This window comes from Ambystoma mexicanum, chromosome 12 (genome assembly GCF_040938575.1).
Source record: "Ambystoma mexicanum isolate Mex_15411 chromosome 12, UKY_AmexF1_1, whole genome shotgun sequence".
Taxonomy (NCBI): domain Eukaryota; kingdom Metazoa; phylum Chordata; class Amphibia; order Caudata; family Ambystomatidae; genus Ambystoma; species Ambystoma mexicanum.
The window spans coordinates 1,190,951,054-1,190,971,831 of NC_090936.1; the positions used below are offsets into that span (position 1 = coordinate 1,190,951,054).

Sequence of the window (20,778 nt, forward strand, 5' to 3'; positions counted from 1 at the left end):
TACAAAAAGACTGTAGGAAGGAAAAAAAGGTTATTTAGTACTAGCAGCATTGATTTACCTCTTAGCAACACTTTTCAAGGATTCCAATGCTTTAGCAGTCCAATATGTAACTAGTCAAGAGTTCATCAAAGTCAGTGTAGGAGTGGAACCAAAGTCTTATCCAGCAGCAGGAAAGGCTTTAGGTACTTCAGATAAAATGCTTTACAAGGATAACACAATAGGGACCTGGCAAAGGACTCCCTAAAAGAGCACAAGCTGTTAAGCCTGGGCAAGATGTATGGGTGGACGTCCAAACACCAAGTATTGCACTTCAGTCACACTGGAGCAACTATTCGGCTTGAGATAAGTTCTACCTCGAGCCCCACAGTACCGTGGAGTGGTTGAAGAAAATGTAGCTGGATTCTTTCCTGTGCAGCAGCGACTGGCCCGGTCTCCTGATTGCTCGGTCTGGTGACAAAAGGAAGGACTTTGAATGGGATGCTACAGCAGCAGTTGCAAGAAAGGCCCCTCAGCAAGGATTTCTTTGGTCTCCCACGTTGGTCTGCGGTTTTGGCACCTTTTTATCAGCTCCAACAGTGAACGGTTACCGCTCGGTCGATCTTCCACGATTCTGCAGTCCTGCACTCTGGTGAGGGGACTTGGATCGTGCTTCTGGAGATCCAACTGGAGCACAAGTTCTGGGAGGATTCGTTCACGCAAAGACGTTGCACTGCAACTGGGTCTGAGGTCCCCTGGTATTTGCAGTTTGCAGCCCTGGAAGGTCACAGCATGTCAGGGGATGGCTTGATCTTCAGTTCGTCTTTGGGCTGGTTGGTTCTGCAAGCCAAAAGGGAAGGAGTCATCCTCTTCGGAGCTCCTCTGTCGATAAGAAAACTGGGTCAGGACAGCAGTGGTTGCTTCACGGTTACTTGAAGGGTCTGCCAGCGTCTCTTGTAATGTTCAGATTCGGATCGTCTGTTCCAGTGGTCGACTTGCCTTCTGCCTCAGGAACCTCACCTTGTATTCAGATTTCCAATTCACTCCTCTGTAAACTCTACCTGCAGTTTACAGAAAGGGGCGGGTGTCTGTCCAATCAGGACAGCAAGACCCCCAATTGGGAACTGGTTCCATTCAGGCAGATCCGCAGACAAAGGACAGGGGAGTGTCGGGCTCCTCCCATGCTTCCTGTCTTCAGAAACACTGGAGCCTTGACAGGCTACACAAAGGGTTCCCGGCAAAGGCGAAACACATTCAGACCTCCCCCTCCCAGATGGGTGAAAGAAGGGCTAACAAAGGACAACCACACAAGAAATGGAGAAAAAGAAAGGAGCTACCATGTTAGAACATGTGTGACCCTTGTGTGCAGGGCTGAGGATTAAGCCTGTGGTAGCAGATAGCACAAAAGTTGGTAGGACAAACGCTGGTAGGACAAAAGTTGGTTGAACACGTCCACTGGCACCAGCCATATCTATAGGGTTATTACTGTGACCAACAAGTTACAGGAGCATGGAGAAGGGGGATATTAGGTATCCTTTTAGCACTCATCAGGTGGGGTGTGCTAATCTCTCATAAATTTAGGATAGATACAAAGTACCCCCCTCTTTCCTTAAGAACAGTAGTTCTTAGGGAAAATGAAAGAATATAAAAAGGAGAACCCAAAGGGCTCCCAGTAACACAGCACAGAGGGTGCTGTGTGCTGCAAAATTGTAACAGGTGCCTTTTAGAGATATGGAGGAAAGCAAGACTCCATTAAATAAGGTCAAACAAACAGAGTTCATATGGTTAGAGCATGTAAGAATGAATCAGGGGGGAAAAAGGCTCCCCTCATTCAGGAGAACAGGAAAAGGGTCCAGAAAAAGTGCTGGGGGTCTCACTAGGAGAGGGGATTAAGCATCCAACTGATAAATCTCCCTAACAGCATGTACATACCATAAAGGGGAGGCAAGCATCACCTACCTTTTACTATGGACTTCCATCTTGCCCCATGGAAATATCAAAATAGTAGGAGTCTGCATACATCATAACGAATAGTTGGTGTTTCTCCAATGCAGACTATTTCAAGATAAAGGCCTGCTTCAGGAACACCAATAATTGCCAACACTAGGAGCACAGAATTACACAACCCAGCATGGAGAAATTAATTCAGAGCGGATAATGCATTCCTCTTAATCATCTTCCTTTGAGAAGCAAGGCCAGGAATCATTTCCTATAATACACCGGCACCGGCACTGACCTTGCTCAGTGCTACAAGACCACTACGCCTTGCTCAGTGCTACAAGACCACTACAGGGGTGATATGGGCAGTATAAAAGACTAATGACATACCCACATGGAAGATGTAATATTAAAGGTCAAGAGCTCAGTTTTTCCAACAAGGAAAGGAATTCAGATGGGAGTATCCAAAAACTATTGCATTTAAACATAGAACACAAACCTGAAAAGACAATAGCCAATAGCAGTTCTTAGAGCATGGTTTCTTCTCTTTAGGCAATCAGAAGTGTGGAATCCAGACTCAAGCCAGAGTAGAACCATGCACTGCATGCTTTCCCTTTGTTCAATTTTGAGTCCTCTAGTGTATAAAGGCTGCACTCAGATCTTCAGATTTTGACGTGTACTCAAAGCACTGGTCAAGGAGACATGGACAAGCCATGTCACAGGAAGTCTTAGGCTCCACTCCCCTTTTTCACCTTTCACAAGCTCAATTAGTTTAACAGCCCGCATTGTTGGGCTCTACTGTGTGCTAGTTCACCTTCGACTGGGGACCACTGACTTGGTCATCAGTCACCTACAACCGAATAGAGCTCTCTGGAGTGAGCTTCAACACTTTCTTCTAGAATGGAACAGCAGCTTCAGAGGTTGAATGGGAGTGATATGAAATGAAAGTGGTGCAAGGAAGTTAATGAATCAAACACGCAATTGGTTTGAAAGCGGGAGGATCAATCAGTTGTGTCACTGCTTAAGTGTCCTCGTTACCTAAACATCCCTTTTGACTTTTTCAATTCGTTGACAAAACACCAAACAAAATTAGGAATATGTAGGGGATACGCACACGTCAAACTGATAATGCGAAAAGCTAAGCTATTCTTTATATGCACAAGTGTTTCTTACAAAAGTGCCCATAATTCAAAGTCTTTACAGCAATAAACGATTTTTCTTTTTATAAATCTTATCTTTCATGTTTATTTATTGACACACCTGAAGGTTTGTTTATAAATGAAAAGTAACCCATTAAGTTCCCAAGCTAATACTTGTCAACAGACTGAAGTAAGGAGTTCAAATAATACAAATTCATCTTTGCGGAACCTATGTTTTCTACCTAAAAATCAGAGGATTGACAAATGCATACATCCTTGAGAACCTCAATTGTGGCATCAAGAAACATCTGGAATAAAGCAGTGGTATCTAAGTGCGAAGGAAAACATAAAAGTTTATAATCGCCAAGAGAGGAAACTAATCAAAGATGCTGCAACGCGCGCACAAATGCAAATTAAATAGCATTCAATTACTACTTTGTTGCTGTTTTTGCTGGACAGGTCCAATCACCAACACCGTCAATTTACTTCTTGTGCAGGACTCCCAATTTTTATTTTTGTATTATTTATATATGCCATTATGAGCGTTACATTTGTTAACCTTCACATTATACTGCGCTACAGAACACTTGAGATTTAATAAAATTAAGTGGATACTAAAATTAAACTCCTACACATAATATTCAAAGTGATATATTAAATGGGTAAGGGACGGCATTCTTTTGAAAAGAAGTTCAGTTCAGAAGAGGCAGCTTATTCCAGTGCAGGACAAAAACTGAATCTACCAATTCAATAATAACCCCAGTAACGTGGGTCTTATTTGCTTAGATTAGATTAATCACGTACAACAGCTATTTGTACTTTTACCAAAACACCTTGCTATCAATTTCTGGTTTGCAGAGTACTCAATTATATATCTATGCAGCGCACTACAAAGTAACATTAATTTTAACAAGCTATTTGCATTTTTAATGTTGCAATTTCAAATTAGCAAGGTGGCCATTCCCTACTATACCATAAAAATTAGAAAGTATGGCGCAAAGATTTCTGCTTCCAAATACCCCAAAAAAACTTTAAGAACATCTGTAAAGTACAGAACACAGTAACTGTGCCTTAATGCGTCTAATCCATTACACAAACAATTCTGAAAGGCAATGCTTACTTTCTGTTGTTGATGCTGTTATAATTATTTGACATTGTTGGTGAGATCTTTGGTAAAGATGAAAAATTGGATGCACCTGGGGAACTTCAAAAAATATGAGAATGTTAAATTAGGAGAAAACGCTGAATTGTTTTAAAATCAATCATGAGGTGAGGAAAAAAAATAATTGAATGGGTTATGTATGCAGAAAAGAAAACATGACGATCCAAAGAAAACCTACCATGTAGGGAACCCAAAACCTGAGACATTGGTTCTTTTTGTTTCAATTGCTTTCACAGAGTTTAAAATCAAAACTTGCTTTGCTGTGAGAGTTGTAGGACAGCATATTACAAACTTGTACGAAATACGTGTGTGGCTTATTCTCCCTGGAACATGAGGAACACAGCAAAAGCAAAGTACTAAAATCAATTTGTTAAATTTCTTTTTGTAAAGGTTTTGAATAAACCATATGCAAATAAATGAAAAAAGCAAAGTACATGTAAACAGGTAAACACGCTTTTCAATACGAGTGGTTTTAAAGCTTGAGGCAGCATGGAAGACCACACTAGAATATTGGCAGGTCTCGGGCTAAAGGGGATTCTAGATGCAGAATTAAGTCTACAATGGAAGTTCACAGTATTTCATCCGTCACAATGATTTTAATACAATTCATTTGTTTTCTCATTCCAAAATAGTGCAAACCACTATGAGAATGACGAATCGAAGCCTGCAGTTACCCTTCAGAGTTCCAAAGGTAACAAGCACACAGATGAACAGGGGTACCATATCATGGCAGTAGGCGGGCACAGTGATCAAAATGAGGAGTGTGAAGACAGCAAAAAGGAAGGAAAATGTAAGGAAATCAACCCAACAGTACAACGTGGCAGCTGCTGTACACCAGAGCGCCATGCAGTTCACAGAACAAGGCTTGGATACGTACAAGCAATGAGTGCAGCATGAAAATCCATACCAACCACTTAGTGCACAATAACAGTTCCAATGACATACACATCCAACAAAGATCTCCAGTGGCGTCTGTGAGAAACAGAGAACATAGCTAACACCTCAACAACCACGATCTTCGATGCTTAACGGAAGACCACCGATTTGTTTCATCACTCATTTATTTTTTATATTAATGTTTTCTCTGAATGCACCAAGATTTTCAGGATTCAATAACAAACAATATATCTAATGAAACAAACATTAAACATTTGCTTGCAAGTACATATTACAAATGTCACATTTTGTCACTCCACCATAGCAATGCCCATCTTTGTCTCACCAATACCACTACCCGGTGACCAACAAAGGTTGTTTGACTAGACATTACTTTGGAGCTTTCACTGTGGAGTATTCCCTTATCTTGATATCAACAAAAGCCAACCTCAACATCACATGATCTTCACAGGGTCATATTTAGGGTGGGTACTAGTCCGATGGATCGTCTGTCATGTCTAGAACTTTGTCCCATATGCAATTTATTGTTTCTCCCTCCCATGTTACCTTTTCCGAAATCTGAAGTCACGCTCCACCTCTCCCCATTTCCTAAGATCCCATTTCCAATCTGCTCACATGGTGGGATTGGTGGGGTTTGGTGGGTGAATTTTGGGCAGATTGTTTCCAACCCAAAGCGATACACCTTCTGGCTAAGACCAGGCCCAGCAAGATGTATTCATACATTCATTCATCGTGGTGCCAGGGAGGGAACAGTGCCATACCTCTGGCGTCAATTCCAGTCTTGCCTCTGCTATGCTGGCCAGTTCCTCATTGACCACAGCTGAAACATCCCCCAGCATTGAGCAGCCCCACCACCTATGCATGAAGGTGCTATTAACACTCTGCATCTGTTTTGTCTGAGGATAGATAGATGTGCCCTTTTGGAGGCATGCATACCGGATTGGTTGGAACCTTGCATTCAGACATACCTTTTTGGTATTGCCATTAGCCGTGTCCCACTCCGATTCTAAGATCTCCCTCCCAAAGTCACATCCTTAGACTTCACTACCGTAGTCCTATTAAGCCTAGCTTGTCTTTTTTGCACAGATCTATAATGCGGATGTGCATTGTTTCGCATGCCAGAGAACAAGTAGGATTTGGTTGATGTTCTGTACTTCGGGTCCCTGTGGAATGTTGTGCCATTAGTGAGCCAATACAGGCAGCGTACTGAGTATAAGTCAGTAAGTGTCCGACTCCCATTTTTGACAGAAGCCTGCAAAGTTTACAAGGCTGCCATTCTAAGCTCCTATCCCACCTTGATCATGGGGACGTTGTAAGGTTTTAAGCCCTATCCTAGCAAATTTACCTTCCCAGTAAAGTTTGAGTAAGAGAGTCAAGTCTAACAAAAATTATCGAAGGATTTGTACCATCAGGGATTGGAAATGGAAGAGAGCTTTGCAGAGAAGTAGCATTTTGAATAGAGCTACTCTACTTATCAGGGACATCGGAAAACTCAACCAGAAGTTTGATGTGTCTTTCAAAGCTAGGCAGCAGCTGTCTGATATTCTCTTAAATTACTCTCATTTAAGTGGTTTACTTGGATGTCTAAATACTTAAATTACACTTCCACCACTTGGAGGGGTGAGCTGGTTAACCATTGAGCGTTAACGCCAGGTTGCGGGTATCAAGTCAACTTCGACAACTTAATTAGCAGACACAAAAATGCCACTAATCCTACTGTCTCGAGCATCCCCTCAAACACAATATTTGGCCTATGCACATATACTAATATATCTTCAGCATACATTATGCATGCCAGTGATTCTAGGATTAATGCAAAGTCCACTGGAGAGAGCGGGCAGCCCGGTCTTGTTCCCCTATTTATCAGACATCTTTCTGATATGTTCCAGTTTATCTTAATCCTTGCTGAAGGTGAGGTATAGAACAATTAAATCCAATTATCGAACTCCGAGCCCAGCCTGAATCTGTCCACAGTCTCACGCATTAAGCGCCAGTGGATCGAATCAAAGGCCTTGTGGGAGTCTAAGTTTATTAAGGCATGGTGTTGATCTCCCCTTCTGAGTTGCTCCAATAGTAAGAATAGCCTTCGAAGATTCAGCACTGTGCTTCTGCCTGGCATAAAGCCAGCCTGGTCATGGTGGACAAGCTTGGTGAGAACACTCAGTAGTCGTTTGACCAAGATATTGTTGTCCACATTTATCATGACAGAAGACACTTTGATGCACAATCCAGTAGATCTTTGACAGCTTTGTGAAGATTGACAATTGTCGCCTCCCGGAATGATTCAGGCAATATACTATTGCTTTCTTATAATTAGCCAGCAACCTAGGTGTAAGACCCTGAATTATTTGTAGAATTCCACCAGGAATACATTGCAGCCTTTCCTCTCACCCTTCCAACTGAGGAGTATTAATGAAAAAATCTACACCTTCAAGGTTGCCCACTAAGACAAAAAGGTTGAGGTTGCCTAATAGCAGCGCCGAAAGATTTGGCAGCCGCCTTTCAGGTCTGCAACCTCAAGGCTCTCATCAGCCTTGTTGCCAAGAAGAGGACACCCGTCAAAAGGCATGTTGAGAAGCCTAGCTTGCACATCCGGTGCAAAACCAGACTTCCCCAAACACGCAAACCTGCGCATTACGGTGCTGGTAGCCATGGATCTGCTAATGCCAACTGCAGAATCCAATCCAGATTGAAGGGACTCACAAAGGGCTTCTTTGCCCTCCCTAACAATAGCTTAGAAGCCGTCCCTTTCATCCCCTTCGGGAATATGCCCTGCCGCCATGGAGATACAGTCACATAGAGTATATGAAAACTTTGCGAGGGCACAAGTGGAGTTGGCAGATTTTAGTGCCATGCTCCTTGTGAAAATAACTTCCTCGCCCATCCATCTACGCGCTTGTCGTCCGTATCCGGAGGGATTGTAGGGTACGCTGCCTGTTTCGAAGTAGCCATGGCTGCCTGCACCACCAGACTCTCCGGAGTGGGGTGTTTAGACAGGTAGTCTGGGTCACTACTGGAGAGGTAGTATTTTTTGGTCAAGTTCTTGTCGACTGCCGGATTAGATTCCAGAGTCTCCCAGTTCTTAGCCACCCTTTTTTGCAGTGCCACATGAAAAGGCAAAATGGGATCCGTTTGTGGACCCAGAATGTCTGAGGTCGTCTTGGTCATAGAGCAAAGGTGGCCTGCTCCAACCCAAATATTCAACCACCTTTGAGATAACCTGTCTATAAGAAGTTCTGGTTCTGGCTTTCCGAATTCAAGTTCAGGTGAGGTATCAACCCCACTTGCTGTTTGCTTGCATTCTACTTTCCTCCGAGATAAAGCTCTCTGGTACATTGGGTGTACCATACTGCAAGCCAAATGGGGCTCCCTCATTGTAAGATTGCTCTTCCTCTTTAAATGAAGAAGAGACTTAAAAAAACACTTTCTTCGGGAGTGGAGCATATATTTGTTCTGGTTTTGTACCCAGAGGCTTTGATGTTGAAGTTGTCAACATTTTCTTTGTCTGCGCCGATTTTGAAGGGGCGCTTGGCTCCGACGTCTTAGCTGGCAAATGTGGCGCAGCTGGCGTCAAAGACTTTGGGGCTGATGTCGAGGGCTTAGTATGCGTCGAGTGTCTGACGGGCGTCGAAGGCACCACCGGCGTCAAAGGTGTCGATGGCGTCGACAAACTCGACATCTCACCATGTCGAGTGATCCTTTGATTTTTCAGATCGAGGCCCCTCAATGTGGATCAGTTCTTTTATCCAGGCTCGAAGGCGCACAGATTTTCAGTCAAGACCTCTGCTTTTCATCTTCTTTCGAAGGCTTGGTCGGAGCATGATTTGCTTGTTAAAACTTTCAACATTTCCACCCTGAAGTCTTCCCATTCAGCAGTGGTTTTTCTTTTGTAGGGCATGCAACCCTTTCAGGGGAACCGCCCGATGAAGTCGACGAAGGCGACCTTCGTTGCCTCCTCTGATTTCTTTGAAGATGGCGACGAGTGGTGGGAACCCCTTCTGGACCTAGAAGGCTGGCCGCCGTTCTCCGAGGAGTCTCGCCTCTCGACTCGTCGGTCGAAGGCCTAGCCGGTCGGAGCTTAGGTGATTTGGGGATTTTTCCTACCTTAAGTTTCCCCTTCCGTTCACTCAAGGCTTTTACCGTCATGGATTGGCACTTGGAACAATCTGTGGTGTCGTGGTCCTCCGTGAGGCACCAGAGACAGACAATGCAGGTCAGTTAGAGACATCTTCGTCCCGCAATCTTGGAATTTTTTTAAAACCGGACTTTGGCGTTCACGGTGTTGAAGATGATGACATCATTTCTCCATGAAGTAACAGTACGTCACAGATGAAGCGCGCCGAATTTCACACTAAACAAACGCCTTTTGCGGAAAAAGGCCAACAGGCGCTGCGCGTGCTATGTATACCCCTCGATGGCATCTTCCTTGGCGGAGGCCTTCTAGGGACATCTACGCGACGACATGGACGCAGAGAGCCCTCTGCCAAATTTCTTTTCCGAATCATGTCAAAGATTAGGAATACGTGGGAGGACACAATCCACTCGAAATGGAGTTACAGGTAAGAAACTACTCCCTTCCCCAGCATTGGATCTTTCATGGATTCACATGCTGTGAATACACTTTATATCAGTATACTTGTCTGGAGGAGAAAGAAACAGGCAAACAAAGTTTTGTAACCTTTGCATTTTTACGCTCATGCCAGAAGTACACATACGTAATTACAAAAAACCCTGGAAGCTGCGGGACTTACTTTACTGGAACAGCCGTTGAAGGACTGCTCGTCCCATTTGCACATCTTCCACGTGCTGTTGTTGAATGTATGATAGCTGCCGAAGCTGCTGTGGCTCTAGTAGAATGTGCCCTGGCTGTAGTCTGTAGTGGCCTGTTGGAAATCACTGAGGACATTCACCTTGCAAAACCCTGCTTTATGATAGCTTGCCCTTTGTTCGAGGGTCCAAAAGCGATAAAGAACTGTTGTGCTGCTCTAAAGCATTTTGTCCTTCCAGGTAGTATTGTAACACCCTTTTTACCTCTAGGGCATGCAATGCTCTCTCCGCTGGGGAATTGACATCCTGGAAGAATGTAGGTAAGGTGATAGTTGCATATTTGTGGAATTCAGATGGCACTTTCGGGATAACGTGAGGATTAGTGGAGAGGATTACTTTGTACTTTGCAAATCAGAGGTATGGAGGGTCCACCACTAAGGCCTATAGTTCAGAGACTCGGCTGGAGTACGTAATAGCGATCAGGAACACCACTTTCCAGGTCAGAAACTTGCTGTGCACCAAAGAGGTTCAAAAGAAGCTTTCATGAGGCTGGCTAGGAAATGATTTAAGGTCCACACAGGTGGTATTCTTTTCCTCGGAGGAAAAATACAAAAAAGCCCCTTTAGGAACTGCTTGAGCAGCCTGTCGCTGTAGAGAGGAAGTTTTCCTTTTTCTGGTGTACCTGGAGATTGCTGCCAGGTGTACCTTTATGAAGGAGATTGCAAGACCTTCCTTTGCCAGCTTCAGAAAACAGGGAAAAACCTGTTGTGCTCGTATGGCCAGTGGTTGAAGGTTGGACTGCTGCAAACACCGTGCGCAGAACCTTTCCACTTCTGGTTGTAGGAGCTATTTGTGAAATGTGCCCTAGCTGCTGCTAGAATGCGCTGCCATTCCTGCGGGATGTCTAGGTGGCCGAATTTGGCATGATCAGGAGCCATGCTGTCAGCTTGAGGGAGCATGGGTCATGATGCAGGATTAAAGCAAGGGCCAGGTTTGTCAGGGCCAGTATGGTGCCACCAACCAGGATTATTTTGCAATGGTATTTGCAGATCATCTGGATTGTCTTCCTGATAAGCGGAAGTGGAGGGAACGCATATGCGAAGATGCCGCTCCAGGGGAACGAGAATGCGCCCCCCTGTGAGCTCGGGTGTGGCAACCTGCGTGCAAATGCTTTGCATTGTTTGTTGCACCTTGTGGCGAAGAGGTCCAGAGGTGGCTGGCCCCACGCAGATACAATCTTTTTTTATTTGGTTGCCGTGAAGGTTCCATTCGTGGGACTGCGTAGAGTCTTTGCTGAGTGTGTCTGCCTGTTAGTTGTGTATCCCAGAAAGGGGAATGCTTGCAAATCAATGTTGCGAATGGCCCAGTGCCAAATGGCTTGAGCTTCCTGAGACAAGGTGTTTGATCATGTTCCTCCCTGCTTGCGCAGGTAAAACATTGCGGTGGTATGGTCTGTGAGGATCCGCACTACTGAAGTGGCAGAAAGGAATATAGGGCCCAACGGACCGCTCGCAGCTGCAGGACATTTACGTGTAGGGTCGATTCTTTGGGAGTCCACAGGCCTTTGATCTGGTGTGTGCCTAGGTGATCTCCACAACCCGCCAAGGAGGCATCGGTCATGATCGGGAGTTGGTGAGTCGGTTCTACTAGTGACATCCCATTTGAGATTTTGTCAAGGACCGGCCACCATTTGAGAGACTTTGAGAGCGCTGGAGTGATGGTTATCTGGTCTTCCCAGGAACCTTGTGTCTGCGACCATCTGATATCTAGAAATCATTTTACCTGTAACATGGTCCCTAGCAGAGCCATGTATTTGCACACGGATTTGTTTGGGGTGAAAGAGCGTGCAAGGGTTAATCTGTGCACTGTCGGCTGAGGGTCTGAATAGGCCCTTTTCTGTGAAAAATGTGCCCAGGAACACCAAACTTTCGATGACACTTCGCAAGATTTGGTGTAGTTTATTTCAAATCCCAATTGTTGGAGTAGAGTTTCTGTCCATCTCAGCGAAGTGGAGGTTTCTTGATGTTTTGGGCCTCAGACCAACCAGTCCTCTAGGTATGGGTAAACGTGGTGGCCCCGTTTTCTGAGGAAAGCTGCCACTGACGCTAGGTATTTGACTAAAGTCCTGGGGACTCAGATTCAAGGTCGCCGAAAGTCATTACCAGTTCTGAGATACTTTCAGTTTCTCAGATGTATTGGGATGTGAAAGTAGGCTTCTTGCAGGTCTAAAGCCGATAAATATTTGTGAGGCTATACGGCCTTTATGACGTCTTGTAGTGTGACCATTTTGAACTTTGGTTTCTTGATGTTTAATTTTCTTAAATCCAAGATTGGACACCACTTGACGTCCAGCTTTTTTACTATTAAGTATCTTGTGTATACCCCTTTTCCCCCCTCGATGAAGGTGGAACTCTTACATTTGAAGCACTTCTTGTTGAAGAATTCGAAGGTGCGAATGTGACAGCGTTACAGGAGGTAAGGGTTTCTATGTGCGTTTGAATTCCAACAGATGGCTGTTTTGGATGGCATCTAGCACCCATCTGTCTTTTGTAATTGCTCGCCACCTGTTGAAATGAAGCGCCACATTTCTTCCCACTGGTGGGCTTTGAGGTAGTCATTGCTGGGCTTTTTTCTGCCTACCTCTCTGCGAGGGGGACAAGGCGTGTTTGCGTTGTGCTTGGTGGTAATCCCTGCTGCGTTGTGAGGTCTGGTATTTCCTTCTATATCCCTGGGAGTAGTAGCCGGATCTTGTGTAGTTCTTGGCATCCCTTGTAGAAGACAGCCTGGTTTGACCCGAGGCTCCAAGAAAGGGACGATAAAACCTTCTTTCCTGTAAGGCAGTTAATGATCTAGCAGTATCGGAGTCTGCCTTCATTGCCTTAAGGGCCTAATTGATTTTGTCCCCAAAAACGTTCTCTCCCTTGAATGGCAGGTTAACGACCTTATGTTGCACCTCCTGCCCAAAGTCGGTGCAGCGTAGCCATCCTTGTCTTCTAAGGACGACACCATTACAAATTTGCTTGAATCCTGTCTCTACGAGATCCACTGCAATGTTGGTTTGAGGCTTCCTCACCCTCACGTACCAGTGTCATGGCCTCCTTTCACTGTTGTACTGGCAAATGCTCAAATATGGGAGCCAACCAGTGGCACATTTCGGCATCATAGCGAGCCACTATCGCCAGGGCGTTGGCAGCTTTAACTGTCATGCTTCGATGGTTGGTACTTTCTTGCCGAAAGCATCAGGTTTTCTGCCCTCATTCTCCAGGGGTGTAGCACATTTGTGGTGTTCACAGGCTTTGCGACTTTCTGCCGCTGACATTACCGAATCTGGAGAGGGTTGAGAGGTTAGACATTTTGGGGTTGTGTCCATTGCCTTGAATTTCTTGACTATTCTTCCTTTTACTGCAGGTTCGGTGAAAGGATGTTTCAGAGTTCATACCCCTCTTGTCAGACATGATCTAGGGTGGGTATTGCAAATACAGCCTTTCTGCGCTTACCCATGTGATCAAAAAGAAAACAGTATCCACTAACTCCTTCTTCTTGTACGCCTATTAACGGGCTATCTTTTCGTGGAGGTGGCGGCCTGGGTGGAGATTGCGACCTGTGTGCGTTTGCCGTGCTCCCTGGACGAGTGCCCCGGATCTCTTCCATGTACTGCTTGCTGACCTGGTGTTAGCTGATCTTTCCTGCATTGAGGGATCCCCTGAGGCTGAGGAGGTGGGAGCCTCACATTGAGTTGCCCTAATATACTTTGTAGAGTTGAAAGTACTTGCAGAGATGGTAGAGATTGTGGATTTATTAGAGGGTATGTTGGTGTCATACCTCCTGTTCCCGATGGTGTAGGAGGGAAAAACAAAGGGTACTCTCTTTAGTCTTACTGGTATTCCTTCCCCTCTTGATTGGAGCCAAATAGAAGACCTGTCCTGTGCATGGGGTTGGATCACTGTGCATTCCTCGGAATCAGAATCCATGACTCTTGGGCACTCCTCCCTAGGAGGTTCAAAGTCAGATGCTATCTCATGTTGTAGGATTTCATCAGGCATGATTTCAGTTTATTTTATGGGTGACACACCTAGAGGGAGTTGCCTGGGCTCTGTTGGTTCCTCCATTAGAGTTCTAAGTATTCCTTTACTTCAGGATAGTATATTTTCCTGCTGTAGCTGTAGGATAGGTTGTTCGGGATGAACCATGGCTTCAACTCGTTGATGGGGGTGTGTGCACTACTGCTTCACTCCATGGAGATTTTCATTTTTTCGTTGTCGACGAGTGATGTCCCGTTTCGTCAGAGTATGTAACGTCGATGATTTTGGCAGAGGAGGAGGATGTCTCGTGGACGACTCTTGTTCAGAGGAGGATCTATGCCCTTCACTAGAAGTACGAGACTCTGGCAACAAGTGGTGTTTCTTCTTCATCAAAGAAGGTGGGGTCTTTGTGGACGATTTGGTCTTATGCTTCTTCGTCGGAGAGGATGTTCTTGATGAAAGGGAGGTTGACTTTGTTGACGGGCGTGGGCCCTTATAGGCCTGCTTTGAGGACGATGACGCTTTCGCCGACAGGATTTTCGATGACTGCTTCGACATGGAGCCTTCGTTGCTAACCAGTTTCTTTTTAGTAGGAGACTGGGGTTGTGGGGCAGTCTTATCCTAGCTTGTTGACGATTTAGACTCACCTTTTTTTTGTTTCTTCATAGGTCGGTCTTCCGACCTGGACCTTTGGCTTGATGGCGAACATCTATCAGAGGGGGTGGTAGCTCTCCCACTCCTTGACGAGACCGTCTTCGACGCCGGTATGCCCCTTCTTTTAGCCAAAAAAATCAGTCAACACTTCCTGTCCTTGAGGGTTTTCTGAGAAAAACCCTGACAGATTTCACATTCCTCTGAGGAATGGTTAGGGTATGGGCAGTATATGCAGTCTACATGCCTGTCACCTTCATAGACATCTTTTTGGCTGCACGTCCCACAGGGCCTGAACAAGGATTTCCTAGGTCTGACGGTCTCCATGTTGTAGCCGACGCCGTAGAAGAGTCATCGGTTGCTCTGGATTGAATTTAGTGTGACAAAATATTTTTATTGTGGGTAAAGAATTTCTCAGTGAAGATTAGAACTTGAGGAATCCCACCTGCTAGAAAGACGGTTGAAATCTGAGGGGAAGAAGCTGCTGGGGCAGAGGTCTACACTCGGCATCCTATTGGTGGGGCCTAAAAGCATCCACGACTATGCTGATGGCACACTCAAGGTGTGAACATTTTTCCATAGGAAAAGTACTAAATTAAAGTAACCAGGGATTCTCATCCGGACGACAGGGAATATTCACAGCATGTGAATCCATGAAAGATCCAATTGCTGGAGTAAGTGTGCATGGGCAGGGTGATGTAGTTTGGCAGTGTTTGTGGGTGCTGGCATGTGTGATGGTATTGATATAGACTTGGAAGCTTGGTTTGCCTTCATTTTTGTAAGCTGGAGTTGGAAATGGGGGATACAGTTTGGCCGTCCTGCAAAAAGGTGTAAGGTGCTGGGAAAGCGGTGACATCCATTGGTTTATCAAGCGTGTGCTAATTCTAGAACCCTATTTGTGAACCAAATGCAATGGTTGCAGATCCCCAATGGTACCTGCAGTGCCTGTATGAGCTGTAGATGCTTCACTATGGGGAGCACCCAACAGCTCAGGGAATGCCCATGTTAAATCAAGTTATGCACCAATGAAAGAACTAAGCATAGCCCTTAAATGACTAGGTGGATGATAAGCCACAGGTGAGTTGAGGGCAAGATTTAACAGTAGTGAACAGCACAGTTATAAGCAGGTCCTAACCAGCTCTCTGATGAGGCTGAAGAGAAGCAGGAAGAGTTCCAAGGGTGACTAACATACAGGAAACAGCAATTCAAGACATTTAAATTAAAAGGCGTCATTCCATACGGTGCAATGTATTTTTTTTTTTTAAATTTCACTTTTATTGATTTTGAAAAGTTCGGCAGTCACATAAATGCAGCTTACATCTCTTGGTTACAGAAAGAAAAAAAAGCGAGCATGTAAGTATTATAACAATCAGTTATATCGCATACCTGAGAAAAGAAAAGAGAAAAAGAAAGGAAAAAGAAAACCCCAAACTATTGCATCTAAACATATCCCACCCCTAATTCCCACCCCCCGCACATGATATCAAACCGGAACTTAGAGAGAGCGTTGAACAACATTAATTAACCGTCATTTCAGTCATGGCAGTGGGCATAAAAGTCGCACATTGATTTAACAGACACGTACTCGAGTCAATCCAATCGTTAGGCCTTCGTAGCTTTGGACATAGCGTGTGTCAAACACACCTTACAACGCATATATAGAGCGAAACTCCAACCAGGCGTTCTCTACCGTGGAACGATCCCCATGCAATGCTGCAGTCAGGCACTCCATTCTGTAAATGCTCAGTGCGACTGCTCGCCATTCACTCTTGCTGGGGAGCGTGGGTCTCTTCCATGTCATAGTAAGACATGCTCGAGCAGCCATCAATAGACCCTGCACCATTTTGCATGCCACCACTATTCTATCCTCTTCCTCAGTTAGAGAAAACAAAACGAGCAGTGGATGCATCTCTCTTTCCTCCCCATCGAGGTCCCTGATCCAGCTAAGGACTTCTGACCAATAGAATTGGACCTTTGCGCATCCCCACCACATATGCCAATAATCGGCCCGCCTCCCACAACCCCTCCAACAGTTCGGGCTCACTCCCTGGTACATCTTGGCCAGCCGGGCAGGGTCGTATTGCCATCTGTATAGTAATTTGGTGGCATGTAATTTATATTGGCACGAGAGGGAGGACTTCGCCGTCCTTCTGCACATTTGTAACCACAGTTTTGGGGAAATTTGCCTGCCCATATCAGCTTCCCATTTTCTCTTAAGTGTCAAGGAGGGTTTAATATCGATTTCAATGAGTGCGAGGTACATAGCACTGATCAGACCCTTGGAGCTAGTGCACCGATCGAGGATCTCTTCAAACGGCGTGAGGTCTCTTTGTAACTGTTGCTTCCATATGGGTCTGGTCATTACCCCCTTGAGTCTAAGATACAGGAAGACCGAGAGTTTACCTATGCCGAGGGCTTCCTGCAACTCCTGAATGGTAATAAAGGAGTCATTGCGGCGCAGTTGTCCTGCCCTTTCTAGCCCCGCCTGGTACCATGCTTCATAACTCCCTGGTTCCGGAATAGCATCGCGGATCCCTGGTGACCAGAGATGCCCCAGTGGGGCAGGCCACGTTGTGACACCCACCATTTTCCTCCCTGGTTTCCATATCGACCATATCGTACCTATGATGGGATGGGATTTGACAGTGTTACGTAGTTGTGGTCCAGGCACCCATAGCCATTCACTCATGATAAAGGGACGGAGGTGGTAATTATCAAGCGCTATCCACTGGGGTTCTGACTGCTGTCTGAAATGTGGGACAAGGACCCTAAGCTGAGTGGCTCTATAGTATGTCTCAATATCTGGGAGGCCCACCCCAGCGTTATCTTTTCTAAGTTGAAGGAGGGGTCTCGGGATTCTTGGCTTTTGGCCTTGCCATAAAAAGGTTAGTATCAATTTCCTTATGTCTGTAAAGTAGTCCGGGGGCATTTGAATAGGGAGCATTTGAAATAAGTACAATATTTTAGGGAGCAGGACCATTTTTACAGCATTCAGACGCCCTAGCCACGAGATGGTAAGTTTGGACCACCTTTGGACATCTTTCTGGAGAGCAATGGACATTGGGGGAAAGTTGGCCTCATACAGGGATTCAAGGTCTCGGGTGACGTTAATGCCCAGGTATCGGAGCGTAGTGAGGCTGACCTTAACGCCCAAGGGGGCGAAGCGCTCGACGTCCGCGTCTCTGCGGGTGTCTATTGGAAGGACGACAGACTTGCCCGTGTTAATTTTCAGTCCTGCCAACGCTCCATACTCCTCAATAATACTAAATGCTGCCGGGATCGAGTTCAAAGGGTCGGTCACATGTAGCAGAATGTCATCTGCGTATAGTCCCAATTTATATTCCCGGTCGCCCACCGTGATACCCTTAACTCTGGCGTCGTTTCTCAGTTTTTGTGCCAACGGTTCTAGAGACAGCACAAATAGGATCGCCGACAGTGGACAGCCTTGCCTTGTGCCTCTCTCAAGGGGAAACCAACGAGAGTATCCCCCGTTCACCGCCACGGACGTCACAGGGGAGCTATAAAGTGCTTTAATGGCACGGGAGAGCTGTGGTCCCAGCCCGTATGAACTCAATACCCTCTCTAGGAATTCCCAGGAGACCCGGTCAAAGGCCTTCTCGGCATCCAAAGACAGGAGAGACGGGTCTCCCCCCATCTCCTTTGCTTCGTGGATTAGGTGCAGCGTTTTTCTCATTGTATCCGCGCCCTGTCTGCCAAGGACAAAGCCAACTTGGTCGGAATTTATCAGCCTAGGGAGGAATGTCTCTAACCGGGCTGCGATCACTCTGGCGTAAATCTTCGCATCGATATTAAGCAAGGAGATGGGGCGATAAGAGCTACAGTGTCTGGGGTCACGGCCCTCTTTTGGGATGACCGCGAGGAGGGCTTGCGAAAAAGATGGAGGTGCCTGGCCTGTGATAAAGATGTTGTTAAATAGTGATGTAAGAAAGGGAGCAATGAAGGGGGAGAACGTTTTATAGAACCCAGGCGTGAATCCATCGTCCCCTGGGGCTTTGCCTGTTTTCAACCTCTTGATGGCCTCTATGACTTCCTCTTCAAGAACAGGCGTGTCTAAGGAATCCGCATCAGTGGGTGATAGTGTGGGGATCTGCAATTCCTTCAGATATGCATCTATACTCCCTACGGGGGGGGGCGGGTCACATGTATATAGGTCTTCGTAAAAGTAAGCAAATGCTTCCTGTATGTCCTCAGGGGCCGTGACTACCGTGTCTGTGAGAGTGCCATCAAGTCTCTCGATCGTTTCAACCCATCTCTCCGCTTTTTGCGCGCGAAGGCGGGCCGCCAAGAGAGCGTCGGCCCTGTCACCCTTCTCATAGAACTTCTGCTTGAGATACTGTAGGGTCTGTGCCGTCTTACCGGCAATGAGTATCCTCAACTCCTCCCTGAGACGGCGGACTTCGGCAATATGTGCAGCCCTCTCAGATGGGGATGACTGTGCCATGGCCTGCGCCCTCCCAAGCCTTTCCCTTATATCCGTCTCCACCAGAGCACGTTCACGTTTTTTATCGGCTCCCTCTTTTATTAATATTCCCCTCAGCGTCGCTTTGCCGGCCTCCCAGACATGTAGCTTCCCCACCTCCCCCGTATCATTTATAAGGAAAAACTGTTTTATTTCATTTTCCAGGTTTTCTCTGAAGGCCAAATCGGCCCATAGAGAGTCGTTGCATCTCCATTTGGAGTTTCGCGGGGCTAGGTCATGCCAGGGTATGTCCACCGCCACCATATCATGATCCGTCCAGGCGGAGGTATGTATACTGGCTGCCTGCATTATACGCGTGAGATGTTCTGAGAGAAAAATGTAATCAATGCGCGTAAGCGTGTCATGGGGGAGGGAATGGAAGGTGAAGCCCCTCTCCAACGGGTGTAAGTGACGCCAGGAGTCAGTGAGGCCAAAGAGGTCAAGGGTCAGCTTGATGTTCGCCTCGTTTGATATACCGGGTGGGTCTGCTGCGTCTGCTTTGGATTGTCTATCTAAGGAGCTGTCCATCCACGTGTTAAAGTCTCCGCCGAGGACCGTGTGTCCTTTGGCCATTCCAAAGACCTTTTCACTGATTTTATGCAGAAATCTGTTCTGCCCCTGGTTAGGTGCATAGAGTGTGGCGAGGGTGACTATCGTGCCCCTTATGTTAGCAATGACTATGAGGGCCCTCCCCTCCTGATCTGTCCATGTCTCCATAATAGTGCTCCGCAGGCTCTTGCGGATTATGATTCCCACCCCCGCTTTCTTCAGAGCGCCCGAGCTCCAAAAGGTGGGCCCAACCTCCCGTGATGGAATCATTCTCTCCTCGCCCTTCCGATATCTCGTTTCCTGAAGAAAGAGAATGTCGATCTTCGATCTCTTAAATTCCCTGGCCACCATAGATCTCTTGGTGGGGGAGTTCAGCCCCTTAACATTAAGCGTGCAGATACGTATGGTATCTGTGGAAAGTGTGTGTGTCATTTTAGGTCATATACGTGTGTATGCACCTCGAGTGTGCCTGCGACAGCGCCAATTCCGTGTGTAAAGCCCTCGCGTACATGGGTATTGTGCTATTTCTCCCTTCAAATCTAAGTTGTGGTCGATTAAATGTTGCCCTTCTACCCCACCCTCCCCACCCTCCCCACCCTCCCCCATCCCCTTTATGATCGGCGCCCGACCCGGCTGGGTTGACCTCACCCAGTCGAATTCGGACCATCAGCGGGGACCGCAAGAACAAGCAGTCCCTTCCCATTACAAGCAAACATAACAGTGAGCCCCCAACAAACAAATCACACAAAAACCTGAGTAAACCGCAGCTTCGAAACAGTACTATCGACTCCCCCCAGAATGTCTATGCTGCATGGATATTACCTCATATCCATCACCAAGTTCACCGTGCAAACAGAATCGAATGCTCCCTACGTAGGTTGATATATCGCAGTCAAGGAGCGCCTCGAGGAAGGCGTGTGGATCCATGATCCTCAATGAGCAAGTAACACCTCAGTCGACCCCTCGACCCATCAGGCGGGGCCTCAAATGAAGCGATCGGGGCAAGGCACCCTTCTGAGGAAGGCATTTTTCCCCCAGTAATTGAGCACACACGACCCCTGTCCAAGCTAGTGTTCCATGTCACGCGAGTCATCCATCCTCCGAAATTTCCTGGAGCCCTGGATACGCCTCCGGCGGGGGCCCTTGATGCGCCATTCAGCTTCCTTTATATTTGGATCCCCCTGGGAGGGCTCCCCT

The 20,778-nt window shown here is 46.4% G+C and overlaps 1 protein-coding gene across 5 annotated transcripts in view; it reads right to left on the reverse strand.

Annotated features, from left to right (window-relative positions):
* The window catches only part of USP15 (ubiquitin specific peptidase 15), a 709,686-nt gene that overhangs the window by 461,093 nt on the left and 227,815 nt on the right, over window positions 1-20,778 (reverse strand). For 3 of the 5 annotated variants that reach the window (XR_011281918.1, XM_069629847.1, XM_069629846.1), the window contains exon 7: window positions 4,174-4,257. The exons of the other annotated variants lie outside the window; for them this stretch is intronic. Coding sequence is in view for 2 of the 3 variants with exons in the window: in XM_069629847.1 (XP_069485948.1) it covers window positions 4,174-4,257 (84 nt within the window). In the remaining variant the exon portion in view is untranslated. The remainder of the gene's footprint in view (window positions 1-4,173; window positions 4,258-20,778) is intronic. 5 annotated transcript variants of the gene reach the window in all.